This window comes from Diadema antillarum, unplaced genomic scaffold (assembly GCF_040938485.1).
Source record: "Diadema antillarum isolate AM-2024a unplaced genomic scaffold, OU_Dant_1.0 seq00000533_RagTag, whole genome shotgun sequence".
Classification (NCBI taxonomy): domain Eukaryota; kingdom Metazoa; phylum Echinodermata; class Echinoidea; order Diadematoida; family Diadematidae; genus Diadema; species Diadema antillarum.
Window position 1 is genome coordinate 169739 of NW_027271484.1, and position 19782 is coordinate 189520.

The following is a 19782-nucleotide window of genomic DNA, read 5'->3' on the forward strand; positions in this document are numbered from 1 at the left end:
CTATTGTTTTTTAGCCAAAATTTGTTGCAGGCACTTTTTCAAGCTTATCTACATTAGAATTGATTAATTTCAATAGTTTAAAGTTGAAATAATCTAATTTATATCAATTTAACAAAAAAACACAATTTGCATTGGATTTGCACACGATATCATGAATTTGAGCCGTTTTGGGTTGGCATGCATATGCAAAACATTACGTAACTTCAGAACAGTGTACCCGGACGTCGCAAATTTGGTCTCAAAATATGCGGGAGACTTCAAGGAAAAAAGTCATGAAACAATGCGGCAAAATCTTTGCGCGTTGCGGAATCGTGGTGCGAAATGTCGAGGGGGGTCAATTTGACCACCCCCCCCCCCCCCCCCCCCCAGTTGGAATAGGGTCAAACAAGGTCTGCAACTACTTACAACTGTAAAGTAAAATACTTTCTTTAAGGAAAATACCTTATAAACTGAGAAAGTAAAGTTCTAATAACATTGATTTGCCTGTCAGTAAAAGACAAGTCCAAATACATTAAATGCCAAAAACCAAAACAGTTTATGATTTTGTTTTCAAATGAGAACATAACCATGAGGTCTTAAAATGCATTTTATACCATGTTTGAAATCAAGCAAAAGAATTCTCAGAAAGCCACAAGCTTCACCTCAATTTGTCTGACGGTCAGGTCAAGGAAGGTTAGTTCGTTGCGGACGCTGATGACACTTTTGGGCCCGGTACAGCCCATGCTGGTCCCAAGGCCACCATTCAGCTTGATGACCACCAACTTGTCCAGGTACTCCTTGGCCATAGCTGGGTCATAGTTGGGCAGCTGATTGTATGCAATTACCTGCAATGGTCACCAGCACATTGGAATACGTTTACAGCTCACATTTAAAAAGAAAGAAAGAAAGAAATTAAATGAAGTTCTATATTACCCTCACCCCGCTTGTAAATACTCCTTATGATTCTATCATATCAAGTTGAAGAGCTGCAATCACTCGCAACAAAAATGGAACTGGAAAAGCACTCGGAGAGCACAGACCTCTGCCAGGCCAGCAACTCATTTCCACCCTTACACGCATGCAATTTCCCAAAATAGAAGCGTTTTGTTAAGCACGCTATAGTGCGCGTATGTACAGCTTGAACCCCAAGTTCATTGACCTTATATGCCAAAAGATGAAAAATCCTTCAAATATCCATAAAAATTCCCGGATCACTACCAAAATTGAATGAGCTGTTCCTTGTGTCAATATCAATTCATCATGCAAGTTTCATTTTAATCCGTACTCAACTTTTTGAGTTATTTGGCAAACAGACAAACCAACACCGATGATCACTTAACCTCCTCCTTCCTTGGCGGAGGTAACTATGTGAAGTCCATACATGTAAAGCAAATAATCTAGAGTACATAACACTAGATTGTATGCATAGTTAGCCAAACTTTGAATTCACTGTGGCTAAGAACATAGAAAGAGAGAGAGAGGAGGGGGGGGGGGGGAGTATAAAATCTCCTCAGGATGGGTAGCTCAGACTACCTAAAACATTGTGGGAAAACCTATCATCCTTTCAACTTGTTTTTGTATTTTGTTATAGAACACTGTTCAAGAATGAAAGATGTGACTCCTTTTAAATCTTCTTCTTTTGGCATGGTTAAATGTGTCTGGTAGATATTGTTTGCTGACTATTGTAAGTCGCCTGGGGTGAACAATGTTTTCTGGTGTGTGCGTGAACCATACACTGGGTTAGCACCTTGCTCTTTGGGATGAATGAACAAAGTACATAGGACCTCTTATGTGAGTGGGTTGTGACTCCCTCACATATGGGACCTCCATTCAGTGTCCTTTTAGATGAACAGAGTGTTTTCTGCTCTTTACCAGACGGACAGTATGATTACACACAACATTGCTCAGTTCGACTCAATGGGAATTGAACCCAGGCCATTTGATTGCAAGGCAGACATGCTAACAACTGAGCCGCATCACTACCCTCCCTTTGTAGATGGACAACCATCGCATGGTGCAACCATGGAAATCAACACAAAACAAACACCAAGCAACATTCAGAACATGATGTGATGCAAAGCTTCAGTAATCATCTCACTTGACTACACACATTAGAAAACACTGTGAAAATTTGTCAGCAAGACCGATTTACCGCATCTCCTGGTGGCGGTTGGATGTCATCCCATTCTACTGCTGGACCGGAGCTGGCTTCCTCCAGGAATTGAGCAAACAGACGCTGGAAGGCATCAAATTCCTTCTGAATTGACTGCGAGGGGAAAAAAAGAAGAATAGATAAAGATGACAAACAGATTGCCCTACATCGACATACTTATTTACGTCGATGTAGGGCAATTTGTTATGTCAGTTGCAATAAAAACAACTCGACGGAAGAATTTCACGAATTTGAAAGATGACAGAGTTACAATGAAGAATTATGTGTGTCATAAAATGTTTATGCTGTAAATATGCATGCACCACAATACATAACATTCATTCACAGCTTTCCTACAACGATGCAAGGAAATTCATAATTATACGAGAGAAAATGACTTTTTGGAGTCAATCCAAAATTTCTTGCTCTACTGTATTCAAGTGCTGCCTCAACACAGGTTGATAACTTTGGTGCATGAGTGTGATTTGATGGGCAATTTGGCATATGGGGCCTTTTAGGCCATCATAGAAGAGTTTGGTATATTCTCCATGCATGGTACTTAAAAAAAGCGATACAAACAAACAAACAAAACATATAAATGCACACCAATCAGTTTCTCCCAACCACAACCATACTTTATACAGCTTGCTGTATCACCCTACCCATGAATCTACACTGTGAAAATCAACTCGCGCACCTCAAAATATACTTTGAATGGGACCTATAAACACAAGTGGTCACTGCACCTTGCTATGCCAAATCCTATACTCACAGCAGCAGGTCTGACACCCAAATATACCCTACGGGCAGTTGCCAGTCCCAAATTTGCACACCTACAGCTACAGGAGTGAACTTTCAAGCCATACTCGTCGAGAAAATATCGTCGGCCTTATGCCAAAAGGGCCTTATGCCAAAAGGGCCTTAACCCTAATCAGGCTGGGCTTTTTTAGCTATGCTATATCTGGGGGGGGGGGGCGGATTCCGCCCCCCCTTCAGATCTCGCCTAAGGAACGCGCGATCGCGCCGAAAATCGGCACACGCGACGCCCGCGACGTATTCTATCAAAATGTATGGTTGCTTTCTCCGAAAAATTTTTCTTATATTTTATATTAATTAATTATTGTAATTTATGCATAAAATCAGTTTTGGGCTCTAAATCACTTATTAATGCTCCGATTAAGCTAATTTCTTTTTAAAAATGTTTCTTGTATCATTCTTCTGAGACATAGGATAAAAAAAAATCTGTATCGAAATTAATTTCTTATGTATTTTATTGTTTTTTGAATTTCTTATGTATTTTATTGTTTTTTTGAATTTCTTATGTATTTCTCTGTTTTTTGACCTTTTGTTTTTGTTTGTTTTTTGGCCAAAATTTGTCACAGACATTTTTCGAAGCATTATTATGCTAAAATAAATTAATTTCGGCCATTCTAAGTGAAGATATGAATTTTTATGTGAATTAATTGAAAAAACACAATTTGCATTGGATTTGTACACAAAATCACGTTTTGGAGCAATTTTGGGGTTGACAAATTTTTTTCGAACAGGCGTCGCGTCAAAACGGTACGCGCGGGCGCAACAATTTTGGTCTCAAAAGTTGCGCGATACTTGAAAAAAAAAGTCATGAAACATCGCGGCGGGAGCTTATCACGTTGCGAAGATATTGCGCGAAACGTCGAGGGGGGCGGATTCCGCCCCCCCCAGCCTGATTAGGGTTAAAGAACTTCCCCTGTTATGCTAAAAAGGGCAATAATAGTGTACAAAGTCTATAGCATTAAGGGCCTTTTGGCATAACACTGGAAGTGGTTTAGGCCCATTTGGCATAAGACCGACGATATGTGCCCCACAATAAGTGCAATGGAAAAAGTATGAAGAAAAATTGGAAGGTATCTTACATCTTTCTCATCGGGAGCTGCTGTGTCCAATAGCTTGGACAGCTCCATTGCTAGGTGATGCTCTGCATCTTTCCGGGCCTGGGAGTGGAACTCCGTCTGGCTCTGACTTCGCTTCAGCCCCTGTAAACATACACACCAACACATACATCACGGAGATAGAAAGATACACAGATGGAGAGACAGATAGATGGAGAGATGGATAGATAGTATGGATAGATAGATAGATAGATAGGTAGGTAGAGAGAAATGAAGTGTGAGGGGGGAATGAGGGGGGGGGGGGAGAAGAGTCACAGACAGAAATAGAAAAAAAAAATATGTTAGGATGTGGAAATTCGTAACCATGTCCCAAAAACATCCATAAAACTTTCTAGGCATTTAGCTACTTTGGTTTAACTATTGTAGAAATTAACTGCTGTCCTGTTTCATACCACAATTAGATTGCAAAACTTATACGGTACCTACAGTACATAATTTGCAGTTCCCATGAAGCAGCCAGTGACGTTACACTGTATGGTATTTCAAAACCTGTTGCTTACACTGTGTTCCTCGTGGGCAATGTTTTGACTATGTGCTAACATAAGCAACACATCAAAAAAGTAACATTTACAAAACATAGCAAAACATGGCAAAACATACAAGTGTAGCATAACATGGTAAAACTGAGAGAAATATAACATGTCATACTACAATACAGCAGAACATACAGCACGAACAAATACAGCATGACACCTAGTACTATAATAGCAGATAAACAGGACTTACAAGTATAAATGCATTGCCTACAAAAGTGCATTGAAGAGAGGTTAATGTGCTAACATTTCAATTTATAATGTTCTATAAAACACAGCACAGCAACAACAGATGTATTTACCGGTAATAACATACCCATCTGTGAATCAATGGTGGAAACACAGGCTGTTCAATTTGTGCTATGAAAGTCATTATACTTGTAATGTTTGCCTTCATTCAGTATTCAATCAAATCCCATATTTGCAGTACTATTCTAGACCCTCCATAACATGTAGTAAATCCATCACTCTATTGACAGAGACATTAATTTCATATTACATGCATCAATTTTCCATTAAGTTTGCTCCGTGCACATCAACAAAATGCAAGTTAAAAAAAAACAGCTGACTCTTACAGTGCATCTCTATGGTACAATATATGTTAAACTTCTACAATGCTTACAATTGACACAGCACTTGCACACATGTACCCACTAATTAAAAAGCAACAAGAATAATGAATAACAAACCATCTACATGCACAATATAAATGGATAATTCTGATTATCCATTTTTTAGCAAAATTTGCACACACCCATTAATCATCTTCTCTGTGGTGTTGCAGACATGTTAACTATCCAGCAAATATTGATACTCAATCACATATCATAGAAGCATAGAATCAATTGGTCTTACCTCATTTTTCACAGCGTTTACACTTATCCTGAGCTTACTACATGATCAACAGTAAGATAGATACTGGCAATATTGTCTGCATTATTTCTAATAGCAAACTGGTACTTTCTTATGATTAAACAAGTACCCACATTCACTAAAGATTAATGTAGTGGCATGGAACTAACAGTCAAGCAATGGATTGTAGGGTTTGATAGTTGCATGATCCATGTACCATTAGCAACTCAATGCCTACCATAGGCCTACATCAAAGAGGATGTAACAACCTGTTAGCCTGCTAGAGGCAGAAATTCACCACGTTGAAAGGAAACATTTCCTAAACAATTGATGTGCAAATGAGCTATGAACTACATCGTAGCTTATTGCTTATTGGCTAAAAGTTGAATTCATTCATTATGACACAAGGTCTCTACAGGGAGTTCATTTAAGCAGCACAGAGGATATAGGCATATAATAATTGCAGGTCAGAAGAAAAACTGTAGATTCCAGAGACTCCAACTCTCCCGCTTTCGACGGGAGATCTCCCGCCGAAAGCCCATTTTTGCAAAATCTCCTGTTCTCCCGCTTGAGATTTAATTTCTCCCGCTTGAAATGATTTCTTACTTAGTGTCATCATACGTTGAAAAATAAGCCTTAGATAGTACGAGATAACATCTAGAACCCTAGAGCTGGACCCCGACCACAAGGAACTTCGCGCACATCAAGTTGGAGTCTCCCGTTTGCTAGGGGTTTCACGCGGGAGAATCTCCAGATCAGAAGGTGCTTGGGGTATAGTCTCTGAGATTCTCTGTTAAAGATATCTTGGCAGACAGCACTACAAAGTGAGGTCACACCTCTTTCATCACATCAAAAAGCCTCATCACCATGAAAATGGTGAAAAATTGGGGAATAAACAACTAAAAAGAAGAAGGCGAAGAAGAAAGAGATGGCCTCAGGGACAGGAACTGAAGCACCTTGTACAAGCACCCACAGTATTCCGAAACAGTCGAGTTCCCCTTGAGCAGTCTAACCAGTCATGAAGCCTTGTGCCTGACATGTACAGATTCGACACTTGTGAAATCATGTATTGTAATGCACAATTCTGAATGCAGTTAAAGTGACATAGCATTCAGATATTTAACCCGTAAACTGCTGAGGGTATTTTTAGCATTTCTAGTTTTTGGGCCACACAAAAGACTCCTTGCAGATGGCTAGCTGCAAACAAAACACCATACAACAGCTGTGTCGTAAACTCCATAGGCTGCTAATCAATCATACAACTCTCGTTACACATTCTCAGTGTAGATGCTATAATTATGCTCCCTTTTATACATGCCCATACCATTGAGGAAATGATGAAAAAAGGTCTAGCTAATTAAAGCTCCATCTCCTAATTCATGTTTTAGTTAAGTCAAACTGTTCACACTACCAATGAAAACCCAGAAGAAAGCATTGATCATGTGGACAAATACCTCCTCATGATTTTGAGAAAAGTACTGTATAACCATCAATTTTTGCCTGCATGAAACTTTTGCAAATTTTGCGAGCCAATACTTTGCAGAAGTAAAATGCAGTTTATGTCTAATCTGTTGCAGAGGCAAGGTTCACACTGGATAGAAATACATGTACACAATGCAGTACATCATTTCCAGTGCATGTTTAAGGTACACTCGGGAGGAATGAACAGTGTTCCCTTCCAAGTAAATGGAATTGATCCAATTCGTACATACTAGTATGCACACATGTGTGCACAATACAGTTCAGGTCTGGCTGAGCACTTCGGAAGTCAACCACTACAATTTGTACTATGTATACTCATAGTCCGCATTGTTTTTTGTTTGTTTTTTAACTGCTCTTATTTTATAGTAGGGCAATTCCGCAGTTAGGTGGACATGACATGGATAAAAGAAATGTGCCTCTTTATCTTACTCTTTAATCTAGGTATCAACTAATGCCATGGATGTTCACCAATCATTAAGGTCTTTCAAATTCAGTAAATTTTATCTTTCGTATTGATTGATTTCGCGAGATCTAAAACCATCATTTAAAATGTACATGTGGGACTGGGGATGCTGAAATTCACTTAAATGCAAATTACAGTGGGTTCCTTTGAAATTTTTTCCTCAAAGTTTTGCTAAAGGGTAAAAGATAAATACATTTAAATACTCCAGAAGTCATGTGACATTTTGTCAATTACAAAAGGGTGAAATGACCTGCGGAATTACTCCGGACAAATGTAACGTTACTAACCGTAACGTTACTAACCATGCTTTTGGGGGTCTAGCTAAGAAATTATTGGTCGAACTGCTAAAAAACATTGTGTGAACATTTGTCATGATGCAATAATTGAAATTGATGCAACACTTTGTTTGAAGTAACTTGAATTTTTGCACACTTTTTGTTACAAGACATTGATTTTTTTGTCATGTCCTTTTTTCGTAACGTTACTAACCAGCCCTTTAAGTTGCCATAGCAATGCTATTATTTCTTGTATTGTATTCATTCTTTTCTGTATCATAAACCTGGGAATGATGAACATGTTTTCGACATAATTTTGGCTTGAAATGAATAAATGGTAATTTAGTAGTAAAAACAAATATCGAAATTTGTTCAAATGTAACGTTACTAACCGCGGAATTGCCCAGTACACTATAGTGCACATTCAATTTTATATGTTTCAAATCCACTAAAAGTGTGTGTTCAACCAATGCCTGTATTACAAGAGCATGTACAATGAAGTATACTTGTATTTTTTTTTTATGGTCTGCAATTCCCGAAAGTTTCATGCCATAAAAAAGGCTGTCTGCTCCAATTTGCAAAAGATTTCACAAATATTTCCAGTTTTACACTATATTATTTGAGCTCTTCATATACGACCAAAAGTTTAATATGGTCTGCACTCACTAACAAATGAGAACTTTTGCAAACCTGCAAGGGCTCAGTGACTAATTGATCCATCATGAACTAGAGATTTCAAAAAGAAAATAAAATACTTGCCTGGGACGGGGCATACTGCATGATGGAAGCCAGAGCATCTTGCTGACTGCTGGGCATGATTGAGTCTTCATGAAACAACAAAGCTAGATATAGCTATAATCGAAGAATTTCTACCTGAGCACCAAATTTGTTCCCTTGACGGCATGGAGCAAACACTAACCCTAGGACCCGGTCTATAAATGCAGCTACTACCGTACTTTGCAAAGCTTAAAAATGAGAGAAGTTTGAGTTAGGGAGAAAAAAAAATGGGGAGGGGGTCTCAGACACCAGTGAGCACCTACACCATATGCAGGAAATATATAATCCAATTGAAGCAAAAGGCTACAGAATGGACCATACTATTATAAAAACTCCTTCTTGGGACCAGAGTAGGTAATGTGAACATTGACCGGCAGAGATAGCACTGTCCTTCAAAGGATCAACATCCACTCTGTACATGTCTGCCTTGCTCAAATTTGCGAAAAGTCAAGCCTAAACTGAAATAGAAGAAAAGAATATATCATCAGCTGACCTTTTAAGCAAAGTCTAAACTCCAAGCAGATCAGGCCTGCCTTTCAAAAGAGTGAACACTCATTCACCCATAGAAGAAAGGAATGATACTTAGCTGTGGATTGTGAACTAAGTACACACATCACAAGAACCCCCCCCCCCCCCACCACATGCAGACACCCCTGCCCTCCCCTCTCCCACCGCCTTCTCCTTTAAGGCGACAAGACTGATAAACATGGTGATGCAATCAATGTTTGCTTCAGCACTTGGACAATAGTTTGCAGTATCATCACATTGATGTTCTTGGCAAAGTCCTACCCAACTTCAAATGCAATTTATATCTTACTTGAACGCCACTAAGTTCATCTAGCCACTGAGGGGTCACAGTGTCTATAGTTTACTACCACTATTTTCATGATTGGTAAGCACAAATATAGTACTCTGTTTGTTTTTTACACTATACTCGAGTTCTAGATAATTCAATTTCATGTGACTGTATTTTGATACCTTCAGGGCTGCCAATAGTCACTCATCACAACTGGGAAGATGCCAAAGAGCCATCAATTAGAGAGATAAGTTTGTGCTACATCAGACCTAGCAAAGTTCATGCATTAGGCATAAAACTCTCACCTCAGGAATTCTTTAATGCTGTATTTGCACCATGTTCCTGGCGGCCACAACAGTAATGCGCCATGGGTAGATGAGACATTCTCCTGTTTTCACCTCTTCATGTTTTGGTCTTGTTCGCTCCAGTCCTCTCCAGTCCTACCAATATTTTCTGTTGCGGCCTGCTACTGACCACCTCCAACTTTTGTTACAGCCTATACGTGCCGTCATGTTTTGTTGCATTCACCCCCTTTCATTGTGGCATACAACATTTCTCATTAGCACCGGGACTGCCGTGGCAATTTTTTTTACAGTTTAAAAATCTAACAATAATTCATGGCAATCATGGCCTGTCACGTTTGCCTATCCCGTCTCACCGCATTGTCTTACATCCATCTCGTTTTGGCCGGAAATGTGACTGCCATGGCCGCCAGGAACAAGGTGTTAACGCAGCATAAGAAAATCACTTTCTTTGTGAGCCCATCATAAATCATACAAATTTATAGATTGAGACATATCCCATTCTCTTAATATTATAGAATCTTGTTTGAAAGGATCGTTAGCACTATGTCACATTGTGTCACATAGACTGGAGCCCCAACATTCGTCAAAATACCCAGGGTTCGACGAAAGGGTGTGTCGGCAGCATGCTGGTTTTCATACACTTTTTCTTGTTAATTAATAAAAACAATAATGGCACAGGTGTGTTGGGAGCATTGCAATGTCTTAAACCAGGGATGTGTGAGGGAGACACCTCCCTGCCTACAACATAATTAAACCTATCTACAAATGACTGCAGCTGATGAATATTCTCTGTGACAGTGTGTGACACTGGGTCAAAAATATCATGATTTTGAGTCTCCAGATCAAGTGCTGTCTGTTTCATATCCTTCGTGTCATTTCTGGAGTATGTCTGGTCAGTTCTGGTGGAATGTTGATATCAAAATTAGACTTACATATAAATAGCAGAGTTAAAAAAATATATAATCTACATGTTGAGTAATTGTGTCAGTGTCTGAAGGACCCTTAGTCCTATATGCAGTATATTATATGTTGTACAAGATGAAGGGTGGCCAGTGGGATGCTGAGTGAAAATATATGTGACCCGGCAGGCTGCATCACAAATCCACCAAAAAGTTGCCAGACATGTCTGAAAGAGCAGACTCTGAGTTCTAATGACATACATGTGTCTCAACAAAATGAAGCTTTTAACCCATGGGTCTATATAATGGAAAGAGAGTAGCGGTGTACCCTCTGGAAAGGTGTTTACTGAGAAAAGAGGCTTTGAAGTTTAGGGTTTATTCAAGTGCTTTATCTCACCCTGTGATGTTCTGTGCAATGAATGACACAAAGAAGAAACAATGGGGGGGGGGGGGGGAACTCCACAGCAATCACTACGAAGTAATTATTAGATTATCCTGATATTTTGCACACTAGTTGAATACATTCTATCCATGGCTTACCAACATACACAAACTTTCAATAGAATAGCATTCTCCTTTCAAAAGTTATTTGAGATTAAAGTGGAGAGTGTGTAAAGGGTTTCTTGTGCTCTGAATTTGTAAATCAGACAAAACCTACATCAGACCCCTCCCCCCCCAAAAAAAAGTGTTTTACAAAACAACAACAAAAAAGGGGCAAAAATTGTTTTAGTGATCCCAACATTATATGACAGAATAGGCCTACTTGCTCTTCCACAAACTATAAACAAGAGACAGTAGTAGGTCTAGCACTTATCTGAGTACTGCAAATTCATATTCCACACATTTGTGCAGACTATTACCCAAGAAGAACTCGCCAAACTTGGGGAGCCTTTACGGATCTCCTAAGGACAAGGGTTCCATTTGTATATTTTGCATATACTCGCAATAATACCTGCCAATTTTGTAGAAAATTTGACCATGTGTTTCAAAAAGAAGATCAAAATGAGAAAACTTGCCCCCACTTTGGTCCCAGCCCCAAGGGAACATGGATCTCATTTCAATGACCATGACATTTCAATAGCAAGAAAGTAGAACTGGGAGAAACACTTTGAAGAAAAGAATGTCATACACTGACAGCTCAAATAGAGACTTGGTTTCATGTCTACTATTGGGTAGTATTAGAATGGCCACTCTTGTCCAAAAGAAATGTCATCCTCCTGATACAGCCCTCAATTTAAACTCTCATTCTCCTCTTTACAATACCTCTGGGCCCAATCTAAAAAAAAGAAAAAAAAAGGAAAAAAAAAAAGGTGTTTAAAGGATAGCAACTCTTGGTAGAATAGCAACTTCCCTTAGCAACAGCCAGTCAGGAAGCTGGAATTTTGTTGTTACTATGACAATTACCATTCCAGCAAGAGTTGCCATCATAGCAACTTTGTTATGAAATGGGGCCCTGATCTTTCATGTTGCATGGTATCCCAGGTCCATTCAATAGCTAAGGACTGGATAGATGGCTATCATATCAGATCAAGGATGAACAATATTTTGCGGGGATGAAGAAAAAAAAATTTCTTTGCTTTTCTGTCAACATGATATGAGAAGTCCTGTCAGTACTTCTCACAGAGCAGGATCAGTACAACATGAGAAATGCAGCGTGGAATGCATTTATAATAATGAACATACATTTAATTGTAAGTGACCCTGCATCACAAAACCACCAAAAGGTTGCCAGAAATGGATTTTTGGTTAAGGGCAGATTCTGAAAGAGCAGACTCTAAGCTGTAAGACGATATGGGATTTAGTCAACCCATACTAATTTAACCCATCTAAATAATGGAAAGAATGTATACCCTTTGAAAAAAGTGTTTACTGAGAAATGAGGCTTTAAGGTTTAAAGGGTCTATTCATTCAAAACTAAAGAGCAAACCACTACAAAGTTATCAGATTAGGCTGAAAGTTTATACATTTACTAAGTATAAGGTACATTCTCTTTATGATGTATACTGACTTACAAAGCAATAATATCATCCTCTCAATGGTTATTCTATAGTAGAAAGTGGAAAGTGTGCAAAGGTTTTATGTAATGAAATGGAAACTTTAAGACATACCTAATCACACCATGTGAGGAAAAAATGTTGTAGAAAAATGGCAATTAAGACAATTTCCAATTCATTTTATGATTCTAATCTTGAAGAAACATATAAAAGAATTGCTCTTTCAGAAAAGAAAAACAATTTTCCCATCCAATTTTCCACAATAGTGCAGGCATGAGTATAAAGAATATAAAGAAAGTTTAACTAACACCATTTTGTTCTTTTCTTTCAACTTTTACTCTTCTTTCACAATTGGTAGCATTACCATAGCTATGCTGTAAATACCATTATCATTATGCTATAAAGATCATCATCATTATGTTGCTATTATTACTACTATTATTGTTTTAATTAACATGATTTTTTTTGAGAGAGAGAGAGCCAGCATGCTCCTGATGCACCATTCGGCTAAGGGGGGGGGGGGGGGGGGGGGGCGCTTTGGATAAATGGCAGGGTTACAGTAAACATGACACTCCAAACAAATCCTTTCCAGAAGACTTGTCAGTCCTGTGTGTAATAATGATGTCATTTGTCTTTCTACTCAAAAAATTACAATAGTTCTTGAAGAGTTTTAAAGGATTTGCCTATTATCGAAATAAGAAAAAAATAAATAAAAATGAAACATTCTGACTCACATCACAGTCTGCAGAGTCTACGCTTAAGAAGTAGTCAAATTCCGGCCTTGTCAGACAGCGCAACTTTTCGCTCTGTATACTGTAACTATCCATGTAGCCAAGAAGTGGTGACGTTCAAACTGCCCACTCTTTGCCTCATCCTTCTTTGAAATGAGACCATACGTCGCTGGAGCAGATGTTTTATATTCATGCGAGCACTAGGTCATTATTCTCCTTTAGAAGCATGGAGCCATCCTCACGTAATATTGCAGCAATTCCAAGGGGCATTGGGGAGTCCCAATGGACAGGCATGGAGCTTTGTTTAACTTTGCAATTGATTCAGGAGTGGTGTCTAAATTGCACATGTACACAATCTGGGAGGACTGCATATTTATCCAGCAGGGTTAGATAAATAGGTTGGGCCACATCCACTTTGGAGCACCAATGGGCTATCACAGATATGTTTCAAAAATTATCACACTCATCAATGCCTTGGTGATATGAAATTGTATTTCGTTAGGTACAGTAACCTTTCAGTATTTACCTCATTGTTACTGACCTCCTGCAAAATATGTACATAGTGCAAACACCCTGGTATTTCTTGTAACAGCTGGCTGGCAAAGACAAGAGAGTACAAGAGAGTATTGCACACAACTTCAAAGAATGGTAGGTGTATACCAGTTTGAACTTCAAAATATGCAATAATGTTATATGCATTTAGGCCTACTATTATACATAAACACAACACAAAAATAAGAACATTTGGCACATTTGAAAAGCTGAGCTTGGCAAAACATGCAAATGAGGATCAACAGTGACAGGCTTTCTGAAGGGGGAAAAAATTTACAATTTACATTCTATTTGATTTTACATCGCCAATTATGCCAACTTTTAACCTGTTGAGGACAGACTGATTTTGCTACAATATGCATTTCCCATAGACACTTGCGCAAGTATACTCGGGATTCGTCCTCAAAAGGTTGAAATTGTGTGGAATTTCTAAGCCTAATGTTACATGGTAAATTTTCAGTGTAAATGGGGCAAATGTACATAGGCAATAGGCCATAAAAAGAGAAGCTTTATCTATTGCTAAATTCACAAATGTGACTCATTTAAAGGGTTTCAGTGGTGGAATGATGGTTTAGATACATACAACTTGTAAGTCATGAACCTTTTCAAGGTTCAAAATCAAGACTTCACAGTAAAGTTTCTGATGATGCAGCTTCACACATGTAAAAAGTTATTGGAGTAGTGTAAGCTAGATTTAGTCCACTTAAACCTAGTATACACCTCCTTGCTCAATCTAACCTCACACAAACTAATGCAGGGCTGCCAACTCTCACTCATTGAGAGTGAGACTCACTCATTTTGGTCCTTTCTCACTCTAAAACTTTATTTCATTTGCATGCATTTCTATTGATCTCACTCATTTTGACTCCTAAATTACAGCATTGGCCTATGGGAGTCTCACTCTCAACTACTACAGTAGTTTCCAATGTTGGCAGCCCTGCTAATGCCAGAGCTGGCAGGAGACTTGTGCAAGATGGCTTACAGCAAGAATGCTGGTATCTTGTTTCAATGCCCGCCTGTCTCATCCTACATCAACCCCACCCTAACCCCTTTTCGACCCACATTCGCCCCTACCCTAAAACCCTGGTACGAGTTCTCTCAAGCAAGGAGTTAGTTTCGTGCTGATCTCGCCATGATCTCACTGACTCTGCGCAGAGCTGGTACAAGATGGCTGCCATGGAGCATGCTTTGTGTATCTCAGCTTGATCAAAAGGTTTGTAAAGTTCAATGAGCAGATATTGAACTCTCAAAAAGACAGATTCTCAACAGAGACAGTTATCAGAAAATTCATTTTCCTTGTATCATGTCTCATAACAGTGCACACTGTTTATGAACAACACAATATTTGTAATGTTCCATAAAGAGTGTAGAGAAAATTAAATTTAAAAGTTCGGTATGACAAAACAGTATTTTGCAGACTACAATCAAATACTACACACATTTGTTTTTACCTTTTTTTTTCTTCCACCCCACACCAGACAGCATCCCCAAGCACCAGCTAATTGTAATGCACTTGCTTTAATCAAATACAGTAACCTCCATTGTTTGTAATTACAAATGCTCTACTCCACACTGTAAGCAGCCATGAATGTATTTTAAATCAAGACTAATCAAGCAATACAGTATAATTTCCTTTACGACTTCCAGTCTCGGAGTTAAAAATCAATGTACCGGGTACCCACTTCTATTCCCGGGTAATTTAACTCAGGCAAAGATATTTGAATGTGAAGTTGACAATTCATGGATATGCACATCCCCTGTATTAAATGTGGAAGGTAAAACACATGCACAGAAATCTTTTCCATACCTTCGAGAATTCACCTAGATCGCCTTCCAAGACATTTTGTAGGAAGAGCGAATGCCCAAAGTCAACCTGTTTGCACCCCACGTGTACTTGCTTGTAGTCAGTCCTGTGAGAGTGGAATACCTCTAGTGTGTCAGCATCTGACTAACACTTCTCATATTTGTGGAGCCAGTCATACCAAATCATGCTGGAGCGCAAGACGACTCGGAACTCCAGGTATCGAAAAACCGAATGCTCATTGCAGAACTTTCAAGAGGAAAATATGGAGGAGAAAGCAATCCACAATTTGCAGCACCTGCTGATTCAATCTTTTGTCCCGAAGACTATCACACTGAATCTAGAAGGGGACCTAAATACCTGAGATGACATGTTCTCATTCAGCTGTCCTATCTTTACCTCAAAACTTTTTTTTTTTTTTGGGGGGGGGGGGGCATTCCTTCGAACGTCTTGCAGAAAGGAAGTTCAGTCAGTTCCCTCTAAATTCTTAAGGTATTATACCAATCCACTCAAGTGCAACAGCACGCCACAGTCCCAAACAAAAGCCACTGTGAAAGAAGTGAAATTCTTATTTTCCATTCAAATCTGCATATCTCTGACAAAGTTTAACAAAGCCAAAGCTTGCTTGGAGGTGTGGTCGGCCTCAACAATTGAGGCAATAATACAATGCACTTGGATATATCCAGCCACCCTTGAATCTTCCATTGATTACCCAGGGAGGTGTTTATAGAGAAGGAGTGGCATCTCTGCAATTTGTGCAAATTTGCAAAGGTTCTATAGTGCTCATGACAAATGATTTCTCAGCATTTCACTGGCTTTGATGTTCCAAGCTCCAAACCGCTCTTCCACGCTCCAAACCGCTCTTCCAAGCTCCAAACCGCTCTTCCATAGAGCTTGGATATGAAGACCAAAGAAGAGGTTTCTGCTTTTAACACGTTTAAGCAATATTTCATGGGAAATGTTGAAATCCTGTATGGAAATTGGTGGCAATCTTGTACAGAAAAACTACTACTTTAAGTTTTTCTTCATATCTCCTTGACCCCGTTTACAGTGCAGGGCCAGGCCGAGCCGCGGCCGAGCCCGGCCTCAATTGCAGGGCCGAGCCCCGCAATTCTGTCTGTTTACAGTGCCGGGCTCGGGCCGGGCTTTTAATTCAAACCTTTCAATATTTTGTCGTAGTGGCGCTCTGCTTGTAAACAAACACTATTATTGAGAGGGCGCCGGTGGCAATGTGGTATAGTCTGGTTTCCAGACCCTTTGCCAACTAGACTCTGCTTCGTCGCCGCCTTTGCCAAAGGCAAAGGCCTCTGCAGGACAAAACCACCTTAAACTATACTAGTTTTCGATGTTGAGGGCGTTAATATCCTGAATAGCAAAATAGTACGAGCAGAGGGTCTGGAAGCCAGACTAAATTTGGTACCGCATTCGGCCCAGTTTGCGTTTAGAGTGAGAAAAGGCCGACTACCATTAGAGCTTGGCCAAATGCGTGGCCGATTTCGGTACCGGTATCGCATCTGGCCTTTTGTGCGTTTACAGTGAAGTGAAGGCCGGGCTCAGCCGCGGCTGAGCCCGGCTCTTTCACTCACTGTAAACGGGGTCATTTCGGAGAAGGAGTATTAGTACAATGTATCTCATAAAAGAGTTAACATACATGTATAACCATCCTGCACACATCCAATGTGCATAATATTGTTCACAAGGTTTAGCACTTGAATGTTAAATCTTGGAAATGAAGTATTTGGCTAATGTGCATTTCGGCATGTTTAGTAGCATTTTACAGTGGAAGAAGTACAATTTTTACTAGTCTTTTTCATGTGTCCTAATATTCTTAACACATGAAACAATTGCTGCCAAAATATCGAAGGGGACAGCGATTACAGTTGGCTAGGTATGTTGTATTTCATGACTGATGCATACTTGTGACAGAAGTATTGTCTTTTGTCAAAGCAATGTATTAACACCTGCGATAGAGCATGCCACTTCTTGGCAGCACGGAGCCTGGGTACACAGTAGAGATTCTTGTTTCTTCTCCTTCTCTCTAAAACTTCCCTGCATAAACAAACTTGAAAGTATATTCTCACATGTACACTAATGTAGATTGCACTTACTCAGAGCAATTCTGGTTTTATAGAAGATATTTTTTTTTCAGATTCTCTGATTTGGGGGCTCTGGGGTCCCCTGGGGGTCCAAGGGGCATGGTGCCCATTTATATACTGTGAATATATGTACAATGTTTAGTCGATCACTCTAGATATAACATTTTGGTGAGTTTTGAGAAAATTTGATCATACATTTTCAAAGAAGATGACGAAAGAAGTTGCTCCACATTTTGCCCCTACATGGCCCAAAGGGGGCCACCCCGGATCCGCTATGAACAAACTTGAATCTGCAGTCACCTTTTTAACACAACATCCACTTCTCTTTCACTTCTATTTCCAGTGAAGAAGATTCTTAAAAATACCTTAATTTGGAGCTTATGTTTCCTTTTATCTTAGACCACCAGAATGTCAAATCTAAAGATTTCAGTGGCCTGAACAGGCCACTAGAGAAAAAGTTACGGTCGAGCCCTGATACATGTACGTGTATTTATGTCAGAATTAGCCAAAATATCACACTTAATATGCACTAGATCACACAATTTACAGCTTAAAAATGCTATTAAAGCTCCAAACAGGTTGTCCTTTTTCCCACATCTGAAAATATTTTGAAGCTCAGACTTTCAACAAGGAAATATGTCAGTTTTACAAATACTAAGTGCTATTAACCCATTGAGGACGGGCTGGTTTTGCTATGATACGCACTTCCCATAGACACCTGCCCGAGTATACTTGGGACTAGTATTCAGCAGGTTAAAGTACTTGTAAGATCATCTCAGACTACGTATAACCTACTTTATCATCTGCTCACCTACATGTAACTCCCTTGATAGCCATTGCTCTGAAATGAGTAAGATATTCAGAACTGACTTTACTCAACAACAAACATAAATAAGTTATACATGTAACCCAATGACAATCATGAAATCTCTTTAAATTACCTAAAAAATGATGATATCAATGGCTATATGGGTAAGTCCAATTACACGTAAGTACTACCAAATATTAATTGGGATGATAAAACAGCATCAATTTAATTCTACTCTTTTCCTTCTGCCTTAACCATGTGTCTGTCTGACCTATAGAATTTGTGTACAAATACACACACTCAAAAAACAAACAAACAAACAAACTTATGGATTGCAATAAATCTGTGTTAAATTTGAAGCCCCATGTTCCACATACATAATTTATGGCTACACGTACATAGATCTGGTTTGTGTCTGACTTCTGGTCAAAGTCCTTGTGATTAAAAAAAAATAAACAAAACAAAACAAAACAAAAATAATTTACAAAGTACCGTAGGTACATTCACTATCGAAATATAGCACAAGGTCTAGTCCATATTCAGCAATGGTGCATTACGGTGAAAATCTTTGTGAGGTAATCATTTTCTCTCTGTTGACATTCAGGAAACACAGATGCATGACAAAGTAAGATAAAATGGCTGGGCAACTGACACAATAACCAGCACAACATACTTATGTACAATGTACATGGTACAAAATATCAAATTCAAAATGTCCACTTATATGTTACCAATACCGTACTCGAAAAGAATCCATGTTCTGATAGTATCGTTAGGAATAAAATGTTCTTTCATATGCTTCAAGTTCATGTTTTACTTATAATTTTGCTTGTAAGTGGCATCATATGAAAAATAAGCTGTGTGCAGTTTCTGAGCTCACAGGCTTGCTCCTATTCTTACATTTGTATAAAATGTGTCCTTTCATCTCAGTTTCTTTGTATGTACATTGTAAGTGCATATCACAGAAATGTTAGAAGGAAAATGATAAATTTGGGTAATCTATTGAGAATTATAGTGTACATTTAACTATAACTATAAGCCCTAAATTCACACATTGCATCAATTTTTCTACAATATTAGACTTAACAGTGCAAACCGGGAATACAACCGCAGTGGCAGCAGGTAGGGAATTTTTCTGGCAAGATTTAGATCTATATGGCACCAGAAATGACAAAATAAACTTCTTGTTATAATGGAAATGCACTCACCAGTGTAGATCATCTAGCTATAGCTAGAGTAGATAACTTGAAAGTGTACAAAAAAAGTTCAGGCCCTAATGTACTTTCGCATCCACATACAGTAGATATCTCAAGTTCTACTGAATCAAATTGCATTAAAATCACAGGATATACAATG

General features: G+C 38.9%; 1 protein-coding gene across 3 annotated transcripts in view; it reads right to left on the minus strand.

The window, feature by feature from the left end:
• LOC139734579 (UTP--glucose-1-phosphate uridylyltransferase-like) overlaps positions 1 to 19782 on the minus strand; it is a 38371-nt gene that overhangs the window by 16622 nt on the left and 1967 nt on the right. Inside the window, exons 1-4 of one of the 3 annotated variants that reach the window (XM_071645360.1) lie at positions 13173 to 13379; positions 4027 to 4146; positions 2132 to 2245; positions 642 to 824 (exon numbers count right to left, since the gene is read on the minus strand). In XM_071645360.1, coding sequence (XP_071501461.1) covers positions 642 to 824; positions 2132 to 2245; positions 4027 to 4146; positions 13173 to 13265 — 510 coding nt within the window. In that variant the 5' untranslated portion in view covers positions 13266 to 13379. Of the gene's footprint in view, positions 1 to 641; positions 825 to 2131; positions 2246 to 4026; positions 4147 to 8426; positions 8956 to 13172; positions 13380 to 19782 lie in introns of those variants that run through there. The other 2 variants (XM_071645361.1, XM_071645362.1) reach the window with 2 other exon arrangements.